Consider the following 27,445-nt stretch of genomic DNA (forward strand, 5'->3'; position numbering starts at 1 on the left):
CGGACACCACCATAACATCCTCATCGTCGGGGCTCGAGCCTGCAGCGAGCGGACGAGCGAAGAAGAAGCAGGGTGCACCCGTATGTCGGCTGTCCGTCACGACCCGCCCACCGCACCAACTCTCGTGAGTACTGCTATACTCTGCTCTCACTGCTTATGAGGCCACTCCATACTGCTTTCTTTCGCCGCCCAGTAAACGTAATGGAGGCGCTTTACACTGACAAACTAGCATCTTTGTTTTCTTGTGCACACTTCACCGGCGGTCACTTTTCAACGTGCACCTTGACTGGAAGTGCCCATGCGAGCAATGCAGGGTGCGTGTAGGCAAATGGATTTCTATTTCCTTCATAAGCAGCTGTAACAACACTTTGTAAGAATTAAGAAACCGTCCACGGACGGGCCGCTGATCTTGATCCAAGCATGCGCTGCGTGCGCTACTATTTGCGGAGCTGTGCTTTCATTGAAGTGCACACAGTAACCTTCTTAACGCCAGTTACATCGGCAGAGTTTCTGAGAAAAATTTAACATGTTCGTGGGCAGGAATGCGTTAGCAGAATAAGATCTTCGCACGTCAGGGAATGCTGTGACACTTCAGCGGTGATTAACCGGGGCGATTAATTTGATTAACTGCACAATTTTAATAGTTAAACGTAAGAACAGCAGTTTGAAACGAAATGATAGTGTGCGCTTCTTTTGAACGCCTCTCATCTTTTGTACATGGTCAGGATCGCAGCCATGGGGAGTGGTGCATGTTCCCCTGTCAGAATTTAGAATACCTATCCTCTTCTACCCGTTTACCCCACAGGCGTACGCGCTGGGCTGTAAGAAACCAAACTCTGCGTCCCCCTTCTCCCGTAGGAGAATCAGCAACCCCTGAAGTATCGTGTCCGCTAGTGTCACTGAAAAACCTTATTTAATGACACTAGTCATGGCGGCAAGTTCAGTTTGTGACAGGGCAGTAATTTTCGTGATGCGGCGCGAATGTCCAGACAAAACTCCGCAATGCTGAGTGAACTTCTTTTGCCTCCCCTTATGCCCTGTTTTCCGACAGCTGCAAAAGAGACGACTTCCGGCTTCCGTAGACACGCTTGTCAAGATGAGGTAAGTGGTCCCATGTGCGTCCTTCTCACACGGGGGGTCGTAAAATATGAACGACCAACAAAAAATCAAATAACACATAATATATGAGTGTTTTTAAACTATTTATTGATTTATTTACCTATTAATTTTTAAATGCTCTCCAAAAGCACCAAGCTTTTTTGGACTGCATGCTTAAGAACGCAGTCTATCATCCTACCGGTAGCACTGGCTATGTTGCCGAATGTGTTCATAGTGCACAGGCATAGTCGGGACGGGATGTTGGCGAAATGTCAGCCCCGGCCATCATTTTGTCTATTTACCATCATTTCATAAACGGTCGCAACGTCCATCCCATACATTGTAGCCAATTCGTGCGACACGGGTAATAATACGCATTGCAGTGAAAATAGCGCACAAATCGCGAAATACAGTGCATATTTCAACATTGCTGTAGTTACACAAGGACAATACAACACAAGCACGATGCTGCTCTAAACCGTGAACAAATTCTTGGGCAGGTGTAGAATTATACGTGCCGATGGTTTCGAGGGCCGATCTAAAGACAAATTATCAGAAGAAAAAAAAGCCCGGTAAGGTGGAAAAGTTTGATTACATTTGCAACCAGCTCACAGGAGACAATTATTTTGTGGTCGCCTCACCGAAGCAGCTGTGGACGGGAAGCTTTTGTTGGTGCCCGTACCCGGACGGAGATCACTAAACATGGGCTATTGAATAGGCAACGTGTGAACTTGCAGGGAAACAAAATGAATCCCGCCTCGTGCGCTGGTATGCAAACTCATGCGTGTTAAGTCAACAGCTTCAAGCCGTGATATTTTTCTTGCGATCAGTGATAGAGGCTCGAGAAAACATTTTTTGTTTTCACAAAAAGGAGAGGCGATGAGGCACCTATGCAGCTCAAACAGGAGAAAAAAAAACTATGTGATGTGAAACATAGAAAGGCGCAATTTCACACACACACGCGCACGCGCACACACACACACACGCACGCATGCGCATGCGCACACGGGCACGCGCACACGCAAAACAAACCCAGAAGTAGTTTAAGAATTACGCCAGCAAGAAAATTACAAGCCTGCGTTCTCCTGATTGACTTTAAAAGGGAAGAATTCCTTAATTTAGGGGAATTGCTAGCCAATTACTCACACACATCCATAAAAAAATCACGCACCTCTGCTTTTAACGATGACGATGGTTTCTCGTGATGGATTCTTCGGTTGGCCAATCCCAAAGTGCAAGTATATATGTGCTACTGAGGTACGCACCACTTTTCTAGGATACCCAGAGCAACTATCGGGTGAGCACTCGGCAGGCCAAACGTTCGGGGTTGGGGTCTACGGCGCGAATCGGTACCTGCCGCTCGGCGTTCGCTTTGACCATGTCGAAATGGAGCAATCGGATAGACGCCGGATGCATAATGTGCGTGACCCACGTTCGGTCCCGGCCACAGGAAGCGTTTTTACGGCGAAGCAGTGTATCTCTAACCAGCCAAGAAAAGTTTCGTTTCCGCGTCAGCAGAAAACTCCCAGGCTACTACTGGCCACACAAACAAATATCCCAGGCTACTACTGGCTACTGGATTCACCCTGGCTACACAAACTACTGGCACCGCCAGGGATCGAACCTGGTCCCGCATAGAAAAGAGGAACGAGAGCCCGTCGTCTTGCCGACTATGCCAAGCTTACGCCTGGAGACAGGGGAGACAGACGGTGGTTTGGATTCAGCGTCTGAGGAGGGGTAGGGTGCTCTTTGGCGGCGACGCATGAAACAAGAGTGAGCGGGAGGCAGTGAGAGAGATGACGACAAAGACTCGCGTATCACCCTCCTCCTCACCCTTCGAAAGACGCTAAAAGCGGCCGCCATGAAACGGCGCGTTCCAAACTGCGCAGTAAGGCACCAGCACGTGCGACATGAAAGCAAGCAAAAACACGTCCGCACCCGTCCCCCTACACCATATAAAAAATTGTTCAGCACACAAAATGCGTTATGGACATTTCGCTGTGAGATCATTTTGCACATGATATAATGAAGAACCACAGCAGAATATATATTCCCACTTTCGGTAGACCATAATTAAGCTTTTCAAGAGTCATTCTAAGTTCTTTTTTTACACTTTAAAACAAATAACCAGCAGATCTAAAGAATTTTTCTGGAGAAAAGCCCATGAACGTACATAATGCCAAAGTCTTACACAGACACCCCTGAATCCCGCTTTATTTCTTTATATAAATTAACTTCAAATCACGGTCGCAGTTTCCATATATAAAAAAATATCGACTACATACGCCTGCAAGTCCGAAGTGCGGGCTCAGAATGGTGACCAATAAGAATATACCTACTTGTAACAGAAAAAAAAAAGCGTGGCAAACTGTTCGCATGGCGACGCAGTGAAACATCCCCCTCGCGAGGGGCACGATCAAATGCAGTGCATTTCTGGGGGCGCACGACGTTAAGTAGTTTGCGTTACGTTAATGTTGTTGCACTTGTGGCAACTGCTGACGAGAGAGCGCGGCGATGAGTGCGTTCCAGCCTCGCCGACACCCGCCTTTATCACGCCACGATCGCGCCACGCGCGTGCGATGCTGACGTCACGATCACGCCACAGATGTTGTTGATCCCGCGAAGCGCGCGCCCCCACCTGTTGGGCGCGAACCGACCGCGGAGAGAACGCGCGATGCGAGCGGAGAGTAGGCGAGGAGGAGCGGGGGAGAGGGCGCACCTGCGAGCGATGCGGACTACTACGGATGCCTAGAACGGGTGACATCGTGAATTAAAGAAATGCTCTGCATTTAAAAAGAAAAACGAAACAGTAGTCCCGCTTGCGCTGTTTTAGGCAGGGGGCGCGGTACCACTGCGAAGGCGCGGAATTTAAATTGCGTTGGACAAACGTCCATACAATTCATCAAGAGAGGAGTGAGAGAGGGAGGCGAAGAGCATGATGGATGGTAGCAGTGAGGGGATTCCACGTGTGTGAATTAGAGTGAGGCCACATGGGTAATTGTTGTGGGTGTCGTTTACAGCTTCGCAGTTCAACCACCTTCACAGCGTCGATTGGAGCCAATTTTTTTTCTTTCACTCCACCCGAAATCATCGTTTCAGAAAGTTGGCTTTCCTGCAGGGCGTATTGGCGCACAACGGAATCAGCGAGGACGCTAAAGCTTCGTTTTAATAATGCTTCCCGTATCCTTACTGAAAAGAAATCCCGTAATGCTGCGTAAAGTTTGCTTCGCCGCTGTACTGCCCTTTGTGCTGTACAGCACCTTTTACAGGGAAGTCAGTAATAAAAAACAAGTAACCCAGTCAGCAAGCCTACTGAAATCGGAATTATCAGGCAACTAATGCTTCGCATTCAAAAGTCTTGAACCGATATCCTTGTTGTTTAAGCCAAGCCTGACTTACAACTTTTTGCGAAGTTCTGGTTGAACTGACCAGCGATATGTGCAGCGTCGCGCGTTTATCCCTTACGCCAAGCCCTGTCAGTTGTGGTATAAAAGGTAAAATACCCATCGCGGCTGGTGAGATCGAGCGACTAGATAATGCCCCGGTTAATAGTAACGCGAACTACGAGGCTTTCCAGCTGCTGGGGCGAACGAGATGATAGCGGCCACAACCACTAGGTGGCAATGTCCATAGCCCCCATAGCCGGCGTGCAGTTTCTTTTCTCGCCACCAGATGCCGCCTGATTAACGTGCGCCAAGTGCTCGTGACGTTATCTAGCCGCACCAGGAAGCTATGTTTCCACCTTTCCTTGCTTCTTACTCTGTGGCCGTGGCTGATGCATGTGGTTCCTCTGTTCAAATAGGACCGATGCCGGGAACAAGGAGCGGCCGGTGGGCTCGGACAACCGGCTGCGATGGATGACGGCGGCGAGCCTGGCCACCTTCCTGCTGCTCTGCATCGCACTCACCGCCTACTTCCTCTACGCCGGTACTGCTGTTGGGCAGAGAGAGAGAGAGAGAGGGCAGGGACAGCCTCTCGTAGAATAAGAAGGCTACTCTGTACATACACTGTGACTCAGTTGAAACGCACGTGGCCTGCCGTATCGCGCGAGAGTTGCGATAGCCCCATCGGCTACCGCAGTACCATGGCAACCGCGGCAACACCTTGATGGAACTAGTGTCAAATTATATCACAAAAATAAACTATACCAATATACTAACTACTAGTATACTATACTAATGAACTATACTAGTATCAAACAAACTATACTAGAGTGTACTAGAAGTACGCGAAGCATAGTGTTTCTTACAGTACACACACACACCAACTCGCCCAACTTGTCACACTCCTGTAGTAAGCTTCGTTATATTGTCTCCCGTCATGCAACGCCGCGCGACATGGCAGGCCAAAAAGTCTTCGAGAGCGCTTACACGCTACGTCATACCGCTAGTATCTTGGTGAGCACAAAATGTCATTGTAACAAACTCGTTGCTTCTTTTGTCGATGACAGTCCCTGCCTTCTATCAACAGGTTCGTCGCGGAATTCACGTAAGTATGCTTCCAAGCACCGATTTTCGCGTTTTTGACTCAGTTCACCTGAAGTTGCTAATCCAGGATAAATGTCGTAGAAATGCTAATCAAACCCATTAAAAAAGTTAGAGGGGCGGAGTTTCGGCTTAAAGTTGTTTGAAGAACATTTCAGCCGACTAGACAGTGTGATTTGTATAGAACGCGCACACATATAGTGCTGCATGCACGTCATTTATGAACACTGTCCGCAGGAGTTAAGGGGGCCAGTAAGAATGAATGAATGAATGACCTTTATTTGGGAAGAGGCCTGAGGCCCTGGTGGGGGTTGGGGGGGAAAAGGACAAGGGAAGACCCGTATTACAAATAATGATCACATGACGTTGTAATCGTTTAGAGTTCCTCTTCCGGTTAGCTGCAGGCACGGTTTGAGTGTTTACATAGGCACTAGTCGTTGGTATGTGGAGCACTGTCAGGAAGGTTCACTCGAGTGCAGTCGCCTGCGCATGAAAAAAGGGTGGGAGTCAGTCAGCCACTATACAACTCTACAGACCACTTTGTACAGCAAAGTTTGCTACCCTTTCAAGGGTGCGTGGATCGCCTCTAATAAGCTTCAAGTGCTCAGATAGTGATTGTGGGGCCGCCTGGGACTCTAAGAGCTGCTCTCTGCCATTTGAGAATGCTGAACAAGACCAAATTAAATGAAAGAGGTTGGGGATAGTATGTGCCGCACAGAAGGTACATTTAGATGCGGAAGCCTGATTTTTTGTCCATTTAGAAATGACGTCCGGTGTGTACCGTATTTACCCGATTGTAACGCGCCCCCGATTGTAACGCGCACCCGATTTTCCTGGCAAAACAACCAAAAAAACTTGCACCTGCGATTGTAACGCGCACGGAACTTTATAACCCAGACAAACGAATGCGGGAGAAATGGGCGATTTATTTCCCGAAGTAATCTCACTCATCTCACTCCTCGTCGCTCTCCGCTGACCATAACATCTCGTCCTCGGTGCCGCCAAGAGCGTTTGCGATGCCACACTTCTGAACGAACGTTCAACCATGGTCGATGGGATCATGGCCCACGCCTCGCACGCCCATCCCGCGAGCTTCTCCAGAGCCGCACGCTTCAGCCGACCGCTTGTTTTGAACGCGTGAGAGCCGCTGCTGCCATTGCTGTTATCAAGTGCGCAAGTGGAACGATTTGACGATTTGTGTGAACGCCGATAGAAAAGCCTAGGCGCTTATGCTTCCTGCGTTCGAAAAATTCTTGCTAAGCATGGAGGAAGTCTTCCTCCATGTTGCTAAAGGCTTTGGCGCCATCTTGAGATGGTGATGGCGATGGGTGGGACGAAATTTTCGCTGTTTCGGCACTTTCGGTTTCGTATCCGATTCTAACGAGCATGCGATTTTTCGGCCTATTTTTCCGGAAAAAAATGGGCGCGTTAGAATCGGGTAATTACGGTAAGCCGCATCCGCATACACCTTGTTGGCGAATACTTCTTCTCGTCTCAATAGCGTCTTTAAAGGTGTCAAAAAACCAGGTGGGGAAGCTTCAGCTAATCGTTGTCTGCTGAGTAGTTTGAATCGTCGGTACTCTTGTTGCCAGTTGGTAGTGGGTACGTCTGTTTGGGCGGACGCAGCACACTCAGTGACGACAGGGGGGACCAAGGGAGGATTTTGTACACACTCCCGGGCAGAATTATGTGCCAGTTGGTTGCCCTGCGCTCCTGGTGTATGTGCTGGGGTCCAAGCCATGCGGACTTTGATTCCTTCAAAACTGAGTTCTTGTACCGTTTTTAGTATGGAATTAGCTGTAAAATTTTGCGTGAAGGCTTTGTTAAGCTCCCTGAGTGCCACGTAAGAGTCTGTTACGACTCTGAATTTCCTTGTTTGTAGCTGTTCTGAATGATTCTGAATACTTTGTAGAGCGCCTATAATATTCCAAAGAGTTCCGCTTCGTCGGTCAGTCCACACGTGTTAGTAATAGTGCGAGACCCATCCAGCTGAGGAAGTTCTGGGCACTTCATATGCGATGGCTGCAGCAGTGTGAGTAACGGCAGCATCGGTAAAAAGATCAACTTCGCCTTCTTCTTTGTCGTTGGACAATTTTTGCACATATCTTTCCCTGGCCTCCGGTTGACGCCGAGAAATGGGGCGCCGACGAATGATACCAAGAAAGGGTCTTTCCCATGCTGGAAGCGTTTTCTGGACAGTTGTGGGGTCAAATTCACTTTTTAGAAGGTCCCACCTTTGTATGGCACGTCCCTGATGAGTATGCTCGAGATGGTTTTGAAATCGTAGTTGAGTTTCTTCGACCAAGTTAATAACAGGTGGTAGAGAGACAGATTGCTCAAGGATGCCCGTTCTTGTATGCCTTGGAAGTCCAGTAACCGTCCTGATTAGTGTCCGGTTCAGAATGCTGAGTTCTTGGATTTGTCTTGACTTAAACTCATACACGGGGAAACCATATGTCATCCTGCATGCCGTGGGCTACAACACGGGCTAACATGAGGCAAGAGTTTTGCTGAGAACCGCCATACTTGTTAGAAATTCTTGATATTAGATGCATAGTGGATCTCCATGAGGTACGTAGATGTCGTATCCACGCATTAGGGCTATTACAACTGCTCACTTGTAGGCCCAGGAGTCTAATGGTACCATTCTTGGAGTCGATACTTGCCTGGCCAATTTGGAGTCGGATGACTTGCGCTGGATTTGTGGAGCGTTTGCCATCAATGCTAAGAAACTCAGTCTTGTTTGGGGAAAGGTTCAAATTGAAGTTCAAAAGGGACGTTTCAAGGCTGAAGACTGCAGCTTGTAGTTCGGTTTGCAAAAGGTCTTTGTTGTCATAATCCGCCGCTTCAGTCCATACGACGATATCGTCGGCATAGAATGCAAAGCGAGCGGCTGAGTACTCTTCCAGTTTGCGGGCGACTCTACTCATAGCTAAGTTGAAGAGGAGTGGACCAAGAATAGACCCCTGCGGAACTCCTCTGTCAAGATAGTACATCGTGGGTGATTCATTTCGGGGATTTAGTCTGATTGGCCGATGCTCAAGAAAATTGCGGATTCATACTTGAGCCTTCTTACTTGGGAAAGCCACGGCGAGTTCGTGTAGGATCCCCTCTTGGCTGACGTTATCAAATGCTTTCTGCATATCAAGCGCCAGAATGTAATCCGGGAGTTGTTTTCGATATGTACGATTTACGACTCTTCGGAGCAACCAAAGGTAGTCGTGCGTACTAATATTAGGTCTGAAGCCGGTTAGCGATGGATGAAACCAACCTGTGCGCTCGAGATGGAACTGAAGTCGGTTGTTAATTAATCTCTCGATGACCTTGCACATGATCGGAGTTAGTGCAATAGGTCGCAGATTTTCGGGTCTTCGGGCGTCTTTACCAGGCTTCGGGATGGGATAAATGATGGTCGTCTCCAAGTGCTCGTGGGCTTGTCCCGTTTCCCATGATTCGTTGACAACACTCAGAAGGGCTTCATGGCCGTGCGTTGGTAGATCGCGGAGATCTTGCCAAGTGATTTTATCATGGCCCGGGGCGGATCTAGATTTGCCTTGAGCGAGCGCAACGTGAAGTTCTGCCAGAGTAAAAGGAGTGTCAAGTTCGTCTAGAGGGTGTCTTGCTCTACTTTTACAAGAAATTAGGGGACCGTATAAAATTCCTGACTACACTACCTTTATGGACCCGAAAATTTCTCATGCTTCCAAAGATAAAGGCCAGTAAGAAAAAAAAATGCAAGTTTCGTTCATTAAGATACACTGCATTGTTCCGATAGCAACGATGTCAATTTACCGTAATTTTTGAACAGATAAGGTATATTAGGAAAAACACATAAAATAGCGGGAACTCCGCTGTCACTTTCTGGCGAGCTCTCTAAGACGTCACAGAATCATGTTTGTGAGCTTGGCAGCCGCTATAAGTTGGTTTCGGAACAAAACGATAACCGGAACCGAAAAACAACAACAAAAACTGTGGTTGATTCATTTCATAGAAATCGGCGAAACACGATCGAAAGTGAAATGTGGAGCGAAATCTTCAGCTGAGCACGATTTGCGGGTCGGCAACTGTCTTGTGGGTGTGCATGGCGAGCGACGTCCTGCTGGCGGGGCGCTTCGGCAAAAGTGTACTGGCGTCATTTCCGTGGCGGATATGACGTCAGTGAAATCTTAGTTTATCCAGACATAAAACACTTCCGTGTTGAAATATAAAACCCGAAAACGAACAACCCTAGGGAGAACGTACTCTTTAGTGCTAAAGGTTGCTTCAATTTTTACAAAAAAAATTAAGCATCACCCAATCTCTTTACATAATTTCATAACGCTCAATGTTTTTAACATCAATTCACACATCTGAGCGCGAAATTTGAAAGTTTTCAATATCTCTTCCTGGTTTTGTTTTTGTTGAAAACGCGTTTTGGTGCTGGAATAGAGTTGAATTGAATTGAATTTGTATTCTTTATTATTTCCAACGGTGTTAAAATACATTCAAGTTAGTATACAGACAACGGTCTATAGTCAACAGACTGCAACGGGACCCTCGATTAATTAATACAAAATAAAGAATACACAGAAAGCACCAAAACTAAACAAACGCTAACTAAAAAAAAGTAACTGTAAAGGAACAAACACAGCTTAGGCAGTGCTGAAGTACAATAAGAAAAAGCAAAAACTCGGTTAAACAAAATTTAGAGAAAAAATATGTATACATTACTAGCACAATACGAATTCAGACAAGGTGAGAAGGTTCGCAGCAAAAACAATACATAAGCTTGACACTTGCACTGCACATACAATCTAGCTGAACTCAGGAAACTTAGGCAATGCAATGAACAGAAACATAAACATACAGAATATAAAAACAATACATTAATCGATTCAACAAAAAAATGAAAATAATGATGATGAATATTTTAATTCTGCCGAAAGACTATTCCAGAACGAGATAGCTGAAAAAGCGGATGTCATTTGACCATAGTTAGTACAGACTATGTGTAACAAGTTTAGCTGGTTACTTAAGGCTAATTCTTGTATGGCCCCTTTTAAGAAACTCCCGACACAGTAATCAGTAGTAATCAAGAAACGCCACACGATGCATACCAGCAGTTCCTTATTATTGCGCAACTTTTAACGTGTCGTGACTCGCACTCCTTGCATGCAGCCGTACCAGGGCGCATGGCAAGACCAGTCACCGCGGAAGAGCCCGGTAAGAACCACGTGAGCCTGCGCAGTCTAAGCTTCCACGGACCGTTTCAACGAATTCCCGGGAATTTGAGGTGCCACAACGTGTTTAGACTTTGGGTGTACCGAACGTAGTACGAGTTTTAGTAAATTTTCGACAGATTATAGCAAAAAAAGGCTCAGCCGCTGCTATTGGTTGAATTTCCTTATTCTCTTGGTTCAAAAACCTCACAGCACTGTCTGTGATAAACATATATAACTGAAATTTATTTCTTTTGGTTACAGCCTCGAATTCGTGGTAATCGCTTTAAACTTTATCGGAGTTCCGAAAACGAAGGAATGGCCCTGCGTCCTTATGTCGTTTGCGTGTCTGTACGTGTCATGCTAGGCCTTCAAGCTCGGCATGTTTAGTAAAAAACTGCATTGCCTATCAATTCTCCTTTCTCTGTGAGCTTCGGGTCTGAAACTTATTTGTTCGTCAGGTTTCATCCAACATTAATTCGTTCATTTGTTAATCGCTGTTCCCGAAACTGCATGTGCTAGTGTTGATTGTGCTAAGTGACTGTCCATTGGACTAAACAGTTTTTATGGTCTCTCATCTTGGCACTCCAATATTGTTTATACCTCTCTTTTGCTATTTTTTGAATTTCAGTGCAGGTCACGGAGGGCAGAAAACAAACGACAGGTAAAGAATACGTGGGACGATTACGTGAGACCACCTTTATTTTAAATGCCGAGAATTTAACTCGACTAAACAATCGATGTAAACTGTACCATAAAGTTAGAATGAATTCGCGATGAAATTTTTGCACTAGACGAAAGAGAAGTGCGGAAGGACATAGAAGGACAAGCGCACGTCCTCCCTTAGTCCTCGTTTATTTAGCTCAAGAATTTCATCGAGGATTACTTGACTGACTGCTGATATGCGTCTGCGCCTTCGCCTGTGCCTTCATTTGCTTTTGGAAGTGCGTTTACTTCATTGACCTTTGGTTGGAGAAACATGCATATAGAAAGACAGAGACATAGAGAGAGTGAAAGGTCAATATAGCTAGATAGATAGATAGATAGATAGATAGATAGATAGATAGATAGATAGATAGATAGATAGATAGATAGATAGATAGATAGATAGATAGATAGATAGATAGATAGATAGATAGATAGGTAGATAGGTAGATAGATAGATAGATAGATAGATAGATAGATAGATAGATAGATAGATAGATAGATAGATAGATAGATAGATAGATAGATAGATAGATAGATAGATAGATAGATAGATAGATAGATAGATAGGGGGAGAGAGAGAGACTTGCTTTGTATTTTTGTACAGTGCTCGTCCCACCAGGCTTCACGCTGTTTCGTTTGCTTTAGATCTGCTTTGCCCCCGAAGGGGCAAATTCACCGACTAGCCGTCGTGCAGTTCTGCTGCTACTATTCATTCCAGAGTGGTTGTGCTGTTGCTGGCAAATATTGTTCGCGAGGTGAATGGCTGACCGGAGACGCAGGCACGCATTCATGAGCATGATTACGATTGAATGACGAGGAACATATAAGCATATTCGGACCGGTTGTTGCGATATTGTGTAGTGTAGCGGGAAATGAACCCGCTTGCAAAAACCCTAGCTGTTCACTGGATTATCGCAAGGCATGGTACATAACGCCTATATTCATTTTCCCAATTCTCTACGTCTTCTGTTGCATTCACACGGCCTTAATTAACTTTAGTGTCCGTATTTTCGCCCCACAACAATATACATCTGAACTTGCGTGACGACTGAACCGTAAGGGCGGTTTCAAGCAACCGAGTATCGAAAAGCCCCTTCACTAAGAAGTCTGTGTCCCGAAATTTCCACATCAACATGCCCTGGGCCCCAGGCGGAAAATCTACTTGCAGTTTGCAGTATACGGTGTAGATAAATAATCATACCCACATTTATTTATATTTAGACAGCAAAAATAAAAATGAAACCGCTAAAAAGAAGCCAACGCGCGTGTCAAGCCTGGGGATATATTCGCTACTGTTCTTTGAAACATGCCTTGCTGTTAAGGGCCATGTTTTTCAAATCTATTCTGCAGTGACACCGAGGCACCACCAAAATAAGTGGATAACCTACCGTAAGTACATGTCGAACAGGCAAACCCCTGTCTGGTTTTAGTCATGAGGTGCGGATAATACGTGTTTTCTAGCCGAAGTTGCGTATTTCGACGATGGCGCAGCTATATGGATACATCTAACGCTGTAAGCCTCTCCAGGCTTACGCCATCATTGGAATAAATATATGTGTGGATTTAAGGTGTTGCAAGAATACTGTGTAAATTAATGGTTGGTTTTTCCTTTCATGGGGGTATCTGGAGCTGTAAACTCAGTTTACATATTTCTGGGTTCCTGGGCGCCAAAGGGTTTCTTGAAAAACTTGAACGTGTCATATTGTACCTCACTTTGAATTTTTTGAGCTAATCAAGCCATTGGCACAGGTTTTTTCCCTTGCCGCCGTCATCTCAAAGGATGGAAAACACATTAATTATATTATAAATCCAGTTGAAGCATCATTCTCAAATCTGAGTTCATAGAATGTATTCAAATTCTGCAAATAAAAAATAAAAATAACATTTTAGTGGACGAAACTTGTTTCAGAAATTTTAAAAATATATGCCGTTAAAAGCTAACGAACTGAGGCTGCATTTTGTATGCAAAGTTTCTTTGCATTCGACGTGCTTCTTTTTTTTTAGCATTGAATACCCCCGTGCCTCCATGTCTGTCAATTTTTTTCAAAGTCAAATTTCTTCAGGGGAAATACAAAAGTATGTTAAGTCAAATTTCTACAGGGGAAATACAAAAGTATGTTAACATTGGATATAATATGCAGAAGGATGTCCCAAGGTTCCCGAACCGCCGGCTGGACCTGCTAAACTAGCTGTTTTAAAGCTAACAAGTAGTGAGCGAAAAATGGAACCAGTAAGTGCATCAGTCGCTATACAGTACCCATATTAAACATCATTTTCCATTTTTACTTGCCCTGGTTGCGCAGACGACGCGCCGGTGCGGGTGACGCCCAACGTGCTGCTGTGCGCCACGAACGGCCGCGGCCCCGCCGCCGCCGAGAAGCTGTCGGCGGCCATGGACGCCTACTGCACGCACGCCATCTACACGGGCCCGCTGGCCATCGCGCGAAAGCAGCCCAGCGGAAAGCTCTACGTGCAGGTCAAAGGTGCGCCTCTATGTATACGCGCAACCACTCAGATGAAGCGACTTTCCTGTCACGGCTCGAAAACCACGCAAAATGCAACAAGCAGAAGCCTACAGTGCGCGCTTCTACTGCTCATCATTTGTGTTTTACTCCATTTTAAGGCGAAAGCATTAGTTCATTGTTTCAAGCTCGCGAGTTATGAGGTACAGAAACTAGGTGGTACAAAAAAGTAAAAACAACAAAATTACAAGCACACCTCCCAACAAGAATTGACGCAGAAATGGCGACGCAGTGAAACATCCCCCTCGCGAGGGGCACGATCAAATGCAGAGCATTTCCGGGGGCGCATGACGTTAAGTAGTTTGCGTTACGTTAATGTTGTTGCACTTGTGGCAACTGCTGACGAGAGAGCGCTCGTCAGCAGTAAAGTCAAGGATATAAGGCGCGTTCGTAGCCTCCCATTCTGTGTCGGCTTTGTGGCGCAGTGGGTAGAGCACCATGCACATTGCGTTCCGCCCGCAGGGTCGAGGGATCGAAACCAGGCGCCGGATAGTATTTTTTTTATATATAGTAGGGAGGGGTGCGGACTACGACGGTGCGGACTACGACGGACGTCAACGCGGGTGACATCGTGAGTTACTGAAATGCTCTGCATTTAAAACTTCCGCCACCTTCGCATTGAGACGCCAAGGCTGAGGAAACAGCGGAGCTGGTGGTCTTCACAAGCTCTAACTTGGCTTTTCTTAGGTCTTCCAATCTTATTCGTAGATCGGACATTGATTCCCTGCCCTCTTGTTGATCTGCAGCAGATCAACAAGAGGGCCAACCATACCCTTTCGATTACACATACATGGAAAGGGTTAACCGTCCCCGTTATCATCTTCTCATGGCCCAAAAAAAAAAAAAAACGTTTAAAGGGGCCATGAAACCAAAATCTAAGTTTGGTTCATTTGAAAGAGTGTCTCGTTAAAATAACACTGACACCACTTCTAACGTAAGCTTCGCTCAAATAAGCTATAATAATGACGAAGACAAACAATAGACATGCGACACCCTAGCTACTTTTCCGCACTAAACTTATCACGTATTATGGGTGGCTAGTTGCGATTGGCTGAGGCCAACAAAATTCAACACAAATTAAACTGGGCATGAGTGACATTGGCACTTATGTGATCCTGTTTGTCGAGCATACCCAATGTTTTACGAAACGATTACTTATATAAACCTTATAAAAAAATTACACTATCTTCCTGAGGAGCTGCAAAGCCGTGCAAACTCGAGATGCTTTGCATCTCCTCAGGGTTCCCGCGTGGGAAGATGGTGTAATTTTTTTGCTTTTCGCCTCCTTCAGAAAAGCTGCCGCCGCGGCCGGGAATCGAACCCGCGACCTCGTGCTCAGCAGCGCAACGCCGTAGCCACTGAGCCACCGCGGCGGGTCACTGCCAGGATCGTTGGCGTCCATTGCAGACCGAAGCAGCAACTGAAGGGAGCAGCGGCGCGGACCTGGTTTATCTGAAGTGGCGAAGAGGAGGGGAGAGGAGGAGCAGCGCGCACAGCTGTTGGGGAGAGGAGAGAGTGACGTTATCACAGCTGGCGTGGAGAGGGGGACATGACGAGCGGCGCACACAGGTGGTGTGGAGAGGAGGAGGGGAGAGAGTGACGGTATCACAGTTGGCGTGGAGAGGAGGAGGGGAGAGAGTGACGGTATCACAGTTGGCGTGGAGAGGAGGACAGGTGCGGACGGACGCCGGAAGGACAACGGACATAGCCCCGAGCAAGAGATGATTTGCATTTAAAATAAGTCAGGTACAAATCCGGTTACAAAACGAAGCGAAAGCGGACAGCGGTCCTTGGGCGGTATCGTTGCGCCATCTAGGAAGGGCAGGTGAGTCACGGGTAGACGTTTCTTGAACCGATGCGAGCTGAATTCAGTGCAAAGTGATTCCAGCTGATCCGTGTTCTAGCAAGCTGCCTGAAAACTGCGGCCGTGCGTTGGACTCTGGGTTTACCGTTTTGTCTCTGGCACAACGTGCACCGGATTCTGCGGAACGCTTCACGGGACCTGTGGGTAATGTTCTGTTTATTTGTACTGTTTGGTACCGTGCGCAACACACCGAACGCCTGTTGACGGTTGGGAATTCCGGGTACCCGCCCTGACGCGAGCCGGGCAGTGTGTGCTGGGCCGTCGCGGGGAACGCTTCTCTACCCGTTCGAGTTGTCATGTTGTAAGCACGCCAATGTGCCGCGCTTCCTGTACCATCGAAGTTCTCTACTCGCCATGCATTAAACAAGTTTAATATGGCTCTTGGCTCTGCGTCGTCGGAGCGGAGGCAGCTCCCCTGCAAGCCGCTCGCCCACCACGTTACCACAACATGATGCCTTACCCATGTAGCACAACCTAACTAACCAGCTATCAAGATCGCTAGCTAACTAAATAACCAACCAACTAGCTAGCTAACCAACTAACGAACTAGCTAGCTGACTAACTAAACTAACTTGGGTTTTGATTGGCTGATGCGTTACTGCGTTACTTCCCTTCTGCTTCCTCGATCGATTGACGTCCCATTGAGCGTCGCGCGATCCCTGCAGACAAGGCCGGCTACCGGGTGTTCAGCGGTCTGTCCAAGACCTTCGAGCGGTACCTGTCGTTCCGGTGGGACGCGGCCTCGTGGAACGAGGGCGACATGCTGCAGGCGCTGGTCTCCTACCTGCGCTTCTTCAAGCTGCGCGGCATCGAGCTGGTCATGAGCAGCCACCTGCAGAAGACCAAGTTCCTACGCTTCTGCCAGGTGAGAGAGAGAGAGAGCCCGTGAACTGCATGTGCCAGCTGAGAGATGGAGCGGTGGCGCAACTGCACGACTGCGCATGCGTGGCTATGTGGAACACTGGGCACTCGCAGTTGCGTCAATTTCCTCCCCCCTTCCACACACAGATTGTACCAAAGAGCTGACGCTCTCAGCAAGGACACCTTGATGTAGGTTCTGTTCTGTTCTGTACTCAAGTACTCTTCACTTGAAAGGCAAACCTGCTTGCCTCGAAGGTCGTAGGGCCTTTTATTAAGTACCACACTTGGCTCATGTAGAACTTTGGAGAGCGTTGTGTCACGTGTTACGGACGGACGGACGGACAGCTGGACAGATTTATGGGAGAGTCGACTACGAACGTTTGCGCATTAAAATATGCTTTGCGCAAGCGTTCTCCCCTCCCCCTCCGCCTCTCTCCTTTCTCTCCCCTTTGGTGTCCTGTGACCATCTGAAACGTTATTGGTCAAGCTGGAGGTCCAAGGGGGAAAGCCCGATTGGCCTGAGATAAACGCCGGCAACATTGGTTCAGGGTATTGTGTACACGCGTTTTCTCGCTAATAAACACCCCTGCTGGCTAGCACAGCAGGCTTCGGGACGACACAGTTCCTCTTCCCCTTCTAGCATACCCGTCTTGCGAACGCCTTAGCACCACGACTAGCATTCACCACTTCCCCTGGCTGAGTGCGACCACGTAGGAACATGGATTCAGAGCTTCGTCTGCTTGCTGCCGTAGCCTGTTTTTTTGAGACCGAGGAAATTTGCCCAGCGTGTAAAAAGTGGAAGTGTTTTAGAACCGGTTCTGGATATCTCGACATTGCTCTATACTCGGTTACAACTCAAGAACGGCACCACCTCATGTAGTGTATCACTCCGCCAGAGCGCCGGACCCGTGACGTCAGCGCGCGCGCGTTTTGAAAGGGGATTGCTATGAATGCGTGATATCGCCTGCCTTGTCTCACGCAGTTTGTTTGTCGTCTCTGGAGCCTTTTATAAGCATATTAAGTCCAAAAAATCACGGGAACGGCTCACGCCATGTTCAAAATATTCCCAGTAACGCCCTACTTGCGCCGCGCGGAGAAACATCCGGCTACGGTGATAAGGCACAGCGGCAACTTCCGGTGCCGTTCTTAAGTTGTCACCGAGTATAGTCCTTGACGTTGATTTGGCGCGAACACATATCTACATATGCACCAGCGTGAGGGAGTCTTACTCAACAAAAACAGCACCTGCTGGTTGGAGTAGATTCGGATTCTTTATGCCCTAAGATGCCCGTATCGGGAGTTTGTGACGTCACGTGACATGCATCGGTAGTCTCCTTCGTGGGCTCAGGATGTTCTCTCTTATCTGTGCGCACAGAGCTTTGTGTACAAGATGAAGAACAACGCCAGCCTAATCATCAAGGTTGAGCGGACCGTGGACCTGACCAAGAAGCTGTTCGAAAGGCTCGCCAGGCAAGAGAAGTTTGCTCCTACAGCGGATTGATTGCTACGATGGATTCATAGACTATGTACCGCGTCCTAATGCTTTCGTAGTTTTGGAATCTGTTTTTTTTTTGCGAATGCTTTCACATACTAATTTGGGAGGTGTTACAAGCGAGAAAGATATATCAAATACCCTGGAGATGACATGTACACTGCGATATACAGAATGGCGCAATTTAAGCTTGTTATGCAGTGCTAACTTGAAGGGACATTTTGTGTGCACCACGCGTACACTGCAAAAACAAGAAACGTACTGGCAGCCTGCGTGCTTGAGTCGATGCAATAGTCTGTAAGTTTTTAATGCGAAAGCATCGTTTTTTGTTTATATTAATCCCCGTCAGCTGGTGGGCGTTCTTACAATCGCCTAATGTTCTCAAGTTGACGTGCATGCTTCCTTGAATTAGTCGGCATAGGCTCTGCAGCTTTACAAAAAATTCCAAACATGACAACAGATGGCGCTTAATGGCGCGAAATCTAAGTACAAATCTCGAATAAAGCTCATACTTTCGCCATTTACACTTTACTTACAGGCTGAACGTTTTCCCGCGTATCAATAGACAGTGCATGAATGCCGTTGGAAGTACGACAGTTGCCTTCGATAACCACAGCTGTGCGCCCCTTCACAATGAACTCGACATCCCGAGACCATTTACTCACAGTCACGCTATACCGTACGTGACACCGCCAAGGTTTTCATACGCCGTTTATAATTTCAGGGCTCCTCTAGTTTAAACATGTGAGGAAAGCCGACGCATTACCGCATTTAACGCATACTTAAACGCCCCCAAAACGTCGAATGATCGATTATCAATGTCTGTTTTTATTACGCTTTATATAAATTTTTCATTACAGATGGGAGAAGAAGCTACGAGCGTAACATTACAGTGTTAGGTTCCACCCGGTGTATACACGCTAGTGTTTGCTAGCGTTTGCCTCAGTGTATTTAATTTCGTCTCCGTTGGGTCTCCGCATATCGACGTACTGCGCAGCCTTCCGATGTACCTGATCCTGGAGACGCAAGTGGTGCAGATGTCCGGCATGCAGACCAGGCGGTTCCCAAACCCCTACCAACCTTTCGCGGGCTCCCACCAGAAGGACGTCTACATGGCAAGTCTTGACAGCCCGTCCGCTGTCTGGAGTGAGATTTCCTAAATTAGGCGAACTACGGGTGTAACTCTGCTTACAACGGGAGGAAAAAAAAACAAGGCTAAAGGAGCGAACATGGGGTTCTCAAATGGCCGAACCAGAGTAACAAAGAAACCATCGATACCCAATGCAACAGTGACACCAACCATTCATCTCGACTGCGCGGATTAGTTACATGCAACGAAAAAGAACACGGATCACTCATCTTGCGAATGTCTCCTGTGCACTTCGTCGTTGTAACCAATCAGCGCAGTCCAAATGAATAAGTGCCAATCAGCGTCAACCTTAGCTTTGCTGGCACTAATTACTCATTTCTGTCCGCGTCCCAGAGAAAGTATACTGTGTGCGTGTCCCGCTATTTTCCTCAGGAGGAAAATACCTGCGCACATTTAACCACTGCAGCAACTGAGTTAGTAGGGCAGATTGAAGGCATAATTTTAGTGACATCTTAGTAATTACAGCATTATTGCTTAATACGTGCTACAAGACTTTCGCTCGATCGTTGGACGTGATACAGGGTTCAGGAGTGTGCTTAACGCCATGCTGAAAGCTAGAAATAATGATAGCGCAAACGCCGCGCACGGACTGAATATTTTAGGTGCCAGACCAGTCTATAGGCCACGCTTGCAGTAGAGCCCGCCGAGATGCAAACATTGATAAATCCTGCTCACAGCAAAATGAAAGAGAGCGCGATAGGCAGGAAGCAAACGGGTCTGATCTATACTGCCTGATTTCAAGACATGATCCACACCATGTAGCTATACCGTAAAGTTCCTGGAGAACTCCCTCACCCTAAACATTGCCAACCCCTCCTTAGGGGTGAAATATTCAATTTACTAAACGATCCCAAAGACCGCCTACTCCATAGCATCGCGGTACCTTTAAAGTCCTTCGATAGCTCGGGGAGCTCCTTCCGCGAAAATGTCCCGCGGCCGCGAACACTGCCAATGTGTCCATTTTGAACGAAGGAGACACAACCTGTCCGGCTTTTTTTACTTGATATCTCCAGAGTTTTGGTTGGTGGTGCGGCCTCTGTTTTGCAGTCATCTTGCACCTGGCGCGCAAGTTCGCCCGTCTCAAATTTTTCGCTTAATATCTCTGTAATCTTGGTGGGCGTTCATTCGGAACTTTACGGCATTTATCGGCGTTTCCATCACATTTCTACGGATCAGCTCACTGAGATCGTTGTTGCAATATGAAAAGACCAATTGGCGCGTATGTTCTTGGCACTGATAGATAACGCGGCCGCGTCACGATGTGAAGCAAGACACCACTGCGTGGTCTCACGCCAGCTCGTAACCACATGTCCCGCGCGCGTCGCTGTGCAGCGCTATCGGCTGTGGAAGGTGCACCCGTGGCGTCGGCGCCTGCACCTGGACAACGTGTGCTTCACGCTCTCTATGGCCGTCATCAAGGAGCGGAAGGGCGCCGTCAGGAACACCATGCTCGGATACAACTACACCAGCCTCAAGGAGGTCAGCGCTGCCTCTATTATTTTTATATCTATTCACGTCCATGCGAGGGCCGAAGCAAATTTAAGATAAAAAAAAAAGGAATTCGCATCCATGCGGGGGTCGAAGCAACTTCGAACCCACCGCGGTGGTTCAGTGGCTAAGGCGTTGCGCTGCTGAGCACGAGGTCGCGGGCTCGATTCCCGGCTGCGGCGGCCGCTTTCCCGATGGAGGCGAAAAGCAAGAAAGCCCGTGTGTACGAGATTTCGGCGCACGCTAAAGATCCCCAGGTGGTCAAAATTAATCCGGAGCCCTCCACTACCGCGCGCCTCATCGCCTGCGTTGCGTCGGCGCGTTACACCGTATACAATCAATCAATCGAAGCAACTTCGAGATTCAAAAAGACTTCGAATCCTTGCGAGGGTCGAAGCAACTTCGAGATTAAGAAACGAATGGACTCGTACGGTGAACGAAGGCAACGTCTGCGACCTCCCCGATGAATAGGTAGGATGATTATATTCCTAGAGATAGAAAACGGGACACACCAGCGTGCTGGGAGGTTGAGATTAGGAGATACCACTTTAATGTGATAACTGCTTTCATTTAAGACGTTACATTTTGCACTAGGCCCTCCTTCAGGCCGAGGGAACAATCCCGCTCACAATCCAATTACGTGCATTCATTTCAAAGGTCCCGCTTCGGGTGCTGCGTTGGTGTATTTTGCCGAGAACTTCATTTAAGCAGGACATTATTTCGCAAGACTTGGTTGTAAAATTTTTCGCTCTTGTACAGAAAGTTCAGCAGCGCAAGTAACATTGCGCGTAATATTGACAGCAGGTTGATATCCGCATTAAGTTCACAATCTAAAAAAAGCGTTCCACCAGAGCCGTGGTTCTAGGAAAACACAGGACCAGTTCCACGACGCATTAAATCTCAGCGCAGCGTGCATCTTTCGTGGTCTTCTCTTTAAAGAATTGTTGTATCTCCCAGAGATCGAAATACTTGATAAGTTTAAATCTACCAGTTAATTTTCAATGCATTGCTTGACAATAGTCCGGTGGTGAAATATTGCCTCTTCAAAGTAGTCTTCGGCAAGAAACTTCAAAGCGTTCTTCGGTAAGAATATAGGTTTTACTATTTGGGCATACATTTTGAAGTACTTATGGTTCATATTTGTAAACTATACTTGCAGCGAGTCGGCACAACTTTTGGTTTGATCAACCTGCTTCGCTCCAATTTTGAAACTCTGCAGTCCTGCGAAAACGGGGCATGATATTGGGACAAAAAGACGGCCCAGCCGAAGCGGATTTACAAAACGGGACTCAACTCACGGCCAAAACGGGACGTCTGGCCACCCTATGAATATGGAGTGGCTGGCCTAGACGCGTTGACGCTCGATATTGTAGACTGATATGCTGAATGGTGACATGAAGGACTTCAAAAATTACAGGACGATCAGCTTACTGTCAGTCGTCTACAACGTACTCACCAAGGTAATCGCTAACAGAATTTCTGCCACCTTCGATTTCAGTCAACGTAAAGAACAAGCAGGGTTTCGTAAAGGTTATTCAACAATGAACCACATTCACACGATCAATCAGGTGATAGAGAAGTGCGCGGGGTATACTGAACCCCTTTATATAGCCTTCATAGATTATGATGACTCGGTCGAAACCTCAGCAGTCAGTCAGGCATTACGGTACCAGGGTGTAGACGAGCATTATGTAAGAATACTGGAGGATATCTACAATGGGTCCACAGCTACCACTGTCCTCCATAAGGAGAGCAGTAATATACCTTTAAGGAAAAGCGTCAGACAAGGAGACACAATCTCCCCAATGTTATTCACGACATGTTTACAAGAAGTATTCAGAACATTGGATTGGGAACAGGTGGGAGTAAGGGTTAATGGAGAACACCTGAGTAACCTGATATTCGCTGATGACGTTGCCTTTCTAAGTAACTCGTGGGACGAATTGACGCGCATGCTTACCGCAATGAACAAACGGAGTAGAACCGTGGGCGCGAAAATTAATATGCAGATAACTAAAGTAATGATCAATAACCTCGGGACAGCACAGCGGTTTGAGACAGGTGGCGAGGCGGTGGCAGTGGTAAGCGAACATATCTACTTTGGCCAAGTTGTGATCCTGGATCCCAACCATGAGGCAGAGATAATTGGAAGGATAAGAATGGGGCAGAGTGCATTCGGCAGGCATTCTCAGATAATCAATCGCAGCCTACCATTGTCCCTGAAGAAGAAAGTGTATGACAGCTGCATCTTACCGGTACTTACCTACGGGGTAGAAACTTGGAGGCTCACTAAGAGGGTTCAACTTAAATTGCGGACGACTCAGCGAGCAATGTAACGGAAGATGATAGGCGTAACATTCAGGGACAAGAAAAGAGTGGAGTGGGTCAGGGAACAAACGGGTGTTAAGGACATATTAGTAGAAATTAAAGAAAAAATGGACGTGGGCAGGGCGTGTAATGCGAAGGCAAGATAACCGTTGGTCATTAAGGGTAACAGAGTGGATGCCTAAGGCAAGCGTTGCAGGGGGCGGCAGAAAGTTAGATGGGCAGATGAGATCAAGAAGTTTGCGGGGATAAATTGGCCGCAGTTAGCACAGGACCGGGACAATTGGAGAATAATGGGAGAGGCCTTTGCCCTGCAGTAGGCGTAGACAAGCTTATGATGATGATGATGAGGATGATGATGCTGAATGGACAACGACTGCGTCACACAGCCACATGCCTATTGAGATGATTGACTATAACGTTGAATGCGCCAACGCCAGACAGGCGATTAGGTGCGGTGTAGCGGAAGGCTCTGGATTAATTTCGACCCCCTGGGGAATGTTCAACGTGCGCCTAAACCTCGAACACGCGGGTGTTTTCGCTTTCCGCCGCCATAAGAAAGTGGCCACCGCGGCTGGGAATCAAACCCGCGTCCTTGGGCTCAGCAGCACAACGCATTAGCGATTATGCCACCGCGGCGGGTAAATAGATGAAGTTCGACGGACGTTTCCCTCAAAGGGATAGCGCATGGGAAGTGCTCGCAGCATGCATGTGATGAACTGTTGAAGGGTGAAAGCTTGGCCGGGTGAAGAATAATTGTCATGGAGGCTTCACTAAAGAATTTATGGCCAAAGGAAAAACAAAATGGGGACAGAAAGCAATGAATGAATGAATATTATTTATTAACAAAAAGACACATTGCTGTGTGAGGCGCATGGGGTTAGTAGGGAGAGAAGATAGGGATAGTGACTAAAGCTTATTGTGGGATTATGAGTCTTTGATAGGCGCCTTCATTCTTGCGTGTCGCCTGAAAGACATGGTCAGGTACGCTATATACTGCTTTATAGAAACCACTTTCTAGCGCGTGTTGGACTACTCCTTCGACGAATTATTGGTATCTACCCGTGGTAGCTGTAGGTGAGCGCGCATGTTGAATGGGAACGTCCATTCAGACCGGGCGACACTGCTCCCGCAAAGGGTCGGACAGTGCCAGAAGGTGGGGCGGCTAAGTTAGACTTTGTAGCCGCTTTACAAAAGGTGCACAAGTGTGGCGATCTGACAGAAGAATGACTGATCCACCGAACACTCACATTCATAGTTCCTGTCCTGTCCTGTCCTGTCCTGTCCCGTCTACTTCTAGTCCCTTTTTTGTGCTGTGTTTTTTCCGCGATAATTTTCAATCATGAATTCATAGTACCTGTTTCTATCGTCTAAAAATGCGTCTCTGAAAAAAACAACTCCTGAATCGGTCAAGCTTTCGAACGTAACCTAACATGGCCATCATAAAACGGTGCGTTAACTCTTCCTTCAGCATTAACATACTGACGCTAAAATTTTTAATGTTCTTTTCCTGGTCTTGCGCCTCCGTAACTCTATGACGGCGCACCGTCACCTACATGTGGGTGCTTGTTGCAGCCGTGCCAGCAAACCGGCTTGCAGAAGGGCATCGACTGGAAAGCTCTGTCGCGGTTCCGGGAGAACAGGACGGTCTACTACGCGTACGACAACAAGCAGACACTCACCAACAAGGTAACTGCTGCACTTCAACAGGTGCAGGTCATTGTATACTCGATGGCCTTTGCTATAGGAAATTCAAAACTCCCCTGTTTTAAAGCCTACCATACGGGATCATCGCTGTGGATGCGCTTACTACTTTGTTGTTTTGTTATGCGCTTGCTATTTTGTATAAGCTGTCGCGTGCCGTCAAACACAGCATTCGCGGTAGAATTTCAGAAGTGCAGTGATAGAATGAACGCCATGACGGTGCATGTTTTCTATTTCGAAGTCCTGTTTTCACTGAGAGGCACCGGCACAATCTTTTTACTTTGCATCTATATCGCCGGCTGCAATCACGATTTGATTATCCGAGACACCTTTTGTGGCAAGGCACCCTCTCTCTTGCCCGCTGCCAGTAGAAAGAAATGTAGAACCTAGATGTCGCGTGAACGGCATTCGATACCATGTGCGGTGAAATATGCTTTATGTGCACTCAGACGAGCCGCGTATGGCATGCACGTGGTCACACGTTTTTTAGGTGCGGAGTACCTTAGGACCGCACAATGTCCGCCCGCGTCCGTGCGCATACATTTACAATCGCAAAAATCCCACAGGCAGCGGAAGGATTCGAGCCCGTGTCTGGTAGACCAGACAGAGTTAGTGTCAGTCGTCTTACCCATTGGGCTACGTCCGCGAGTTAGTACCCGACAGTCAAACGGCTTACTCCCTCGTCAGTAACGGTGCGGAGTACCTTACGACATCCCATTGTCCGTCCGCGTCCATCCGCGCGCACACCGCCATCAAGCGAAATTCGATTTGAGCCGTGACTTGCAGTTTCGTTTAGGGGATAATCAAGGTGCAACTCACGGCTCAAATCAAATGACGGTCGGGGCGCAAATCGGATGTGTCAGGGCGCAACTTAGATGTCATTTCGAGTCCCCGTACTCCGCACCCTCGCCATCATCCACGCAGTGGAGATACTGTCATTTTTTTACTTTTAAGTTAAAAGTATTTTTATGGTAACTTCGCAAAAGTTAACAAAGGGACTATGTGGGTTCTTCCACGACGGGAGAGTTGCCGTATAAACGGGGTGAGATCAAATAAATTCAGCTCTCAAATCGAAATGGTGTAAATTTCGCGAGTGTATCACGCTATTTAATTTCTATGCCTGGAATACATGTGAATAAATTTTCAGAAAATTTAAAGCACGTAGAATTACCCCTCGGAAATAAGTGACTGAAAGGAATTGTTTCACGCTACGTCGGAATGGAATGGTTAGAATGGTTGCAAAATAGGTTGCGTTTTCGGGGCCTTCAAACGCCGCACACATCCCCTCCTCTTCTCCTTCAAGCGCTGAATGGAAAGCCGCTACTTAAAGGTGTACTGACACGAAATTTCCGTGGCCCGTTTATATTTATTATTTTTTTTTGCGGCTAGGTGCCTAGGAGCCGTATACACATAGAATGACACATTGGATTGTCGAACGCAGCATAAATAATTACTTACAGTTTATTCTTGTCAGTTTCAGTTTCGGTGAAGCGAACACCAAGGCAGCCGCCATGACAGGAAGGAGCATTTGACGTCACTGTTCTCGTCGCACTACATCCGATACCACCCTAGGCGCGCGCGCGCCATATTTGCCCGGATGGCAGTAGTCGCACGTGACGTCAGTGCCAAAAACTCTGACGGGATGCACAAGGCGGAAAAGCGCGCGCCAACAGCACCGCGGCCGCCTCGATACATCACGGAAGCCCTGACGTCGGCCATTTGGGTCGAAGCGCAGATGACGTCATGAGCTTGCTCGACGGCGCGGATGAGCTCTCTCGTGCGCGCCAGGATTAAAACTGATTTAAAACATGCTCTGAACGGTTACCGTTTAAACTACCGAGGGGGTACCTCCATATACAAAGGAAGCTTTTTACGTAGTTACCTGAGCTTTGAAATTTCATGCCAGTACTCCTTTAACCCCCATCGAAATTCCCTACCTCCCCAACACTCTAGAGAGACAGACAGGAAAACAAAGAGAGAGAGAGAGATAGATAGAGAGAGAGATAGATAGATAGATAGATAGATAGAGAGAGAGAGAGAGAGAGAGAGAGAGAGAGAGAGAGAGAGAGAGAGAGAGAGAGAGAGAGAGAGAGAGAGAGAGAGAGAGAGAGAGAGAGAGAGAGGTAAAACTTAATTGGATAAAGGTTTAGTGTAGCGTGGTGGCCGAAGAACGTACTGCTTCGGCGACTATTGCTGCCCGACCCGTTAGTTCCCTCATTAAATCCAGGTTTGAGCAACTCAGCGCTGCTTCCCACTCTGACAATCAATCCTCCAGACGTCTAGCGTGCTCTAGACGACATGGCGTGGCTGTTCTTTTCGCAGATCTGGCGGCTGGCGCACGAGTTCCCGCGGTACTGCGTGGCCGTGTACGACGTCGAGATGGACGACTTCGAAGACGTCTGTCCCAAGAACAGCGTCCCGCTGCTGCGCGTTGTCCACAAGCTCGTCACGGCTACCAGGAAGACTAGGCAGGACTGACCGCCGGCCACAGCACGTCTCTCCCTCCAAAGCCAGGGGCGTTGGGCACGTCTGCCGAAGAGTACCGGAGACA

At 47.5% G+C, this 27,445-nt stretch overlaps 1 protein-coding gene across 1 annotated transcript; it reads left to right on the top strand.

Moving 5' to 3' along the window:
* LOC144139694 (uncharacterized) lies at positions 1 to 27,445 on the top strand. Its single transcript, XM_077671981.1, has 11 exons — positions 1 to 124; positions 1,052 to 1,101; positions 4,901 to 5,025; positions 10,740 to 10,784; positions 13,792 to 13,971; positions 16,540 to 16,739; positions 18,111 to 18,205; positions 19,225 to 19,342; positions 20,710 to 20,856; positions 24,766 to 24,879; positions 27,217 to 27,445. Exons 1-11 carry the CDS (start codon positions 83 to 85, stop codon positions 27,370 to 27,372), a joined length of 1,272 nt encoding a protein of 423 aa, XP_077528107.1. The 5' UTR covers positions 1 to 82; the 3' UTR covers positions 27,373 to 27,445.

Source organism: Haemaphysalis longicornis, unplaced genomic scaffold, assembly GCF_048455015.1.
Source record: "Haemaphysalis longicornis isolate Haplotype H1 unplaced genomic scaffold, Haemaphysalis longicornis Haplotype H1 scaffold_5, whole genome shotgun sequence".
Classification (NCBI taxonomy): domain Eukaryota; kingdom Metazoa; phylum Arthropoda; class Arachnida; order Ixodida; family Ixodidae; genus Haemaphysalis; species Haemaphysalis longicornis.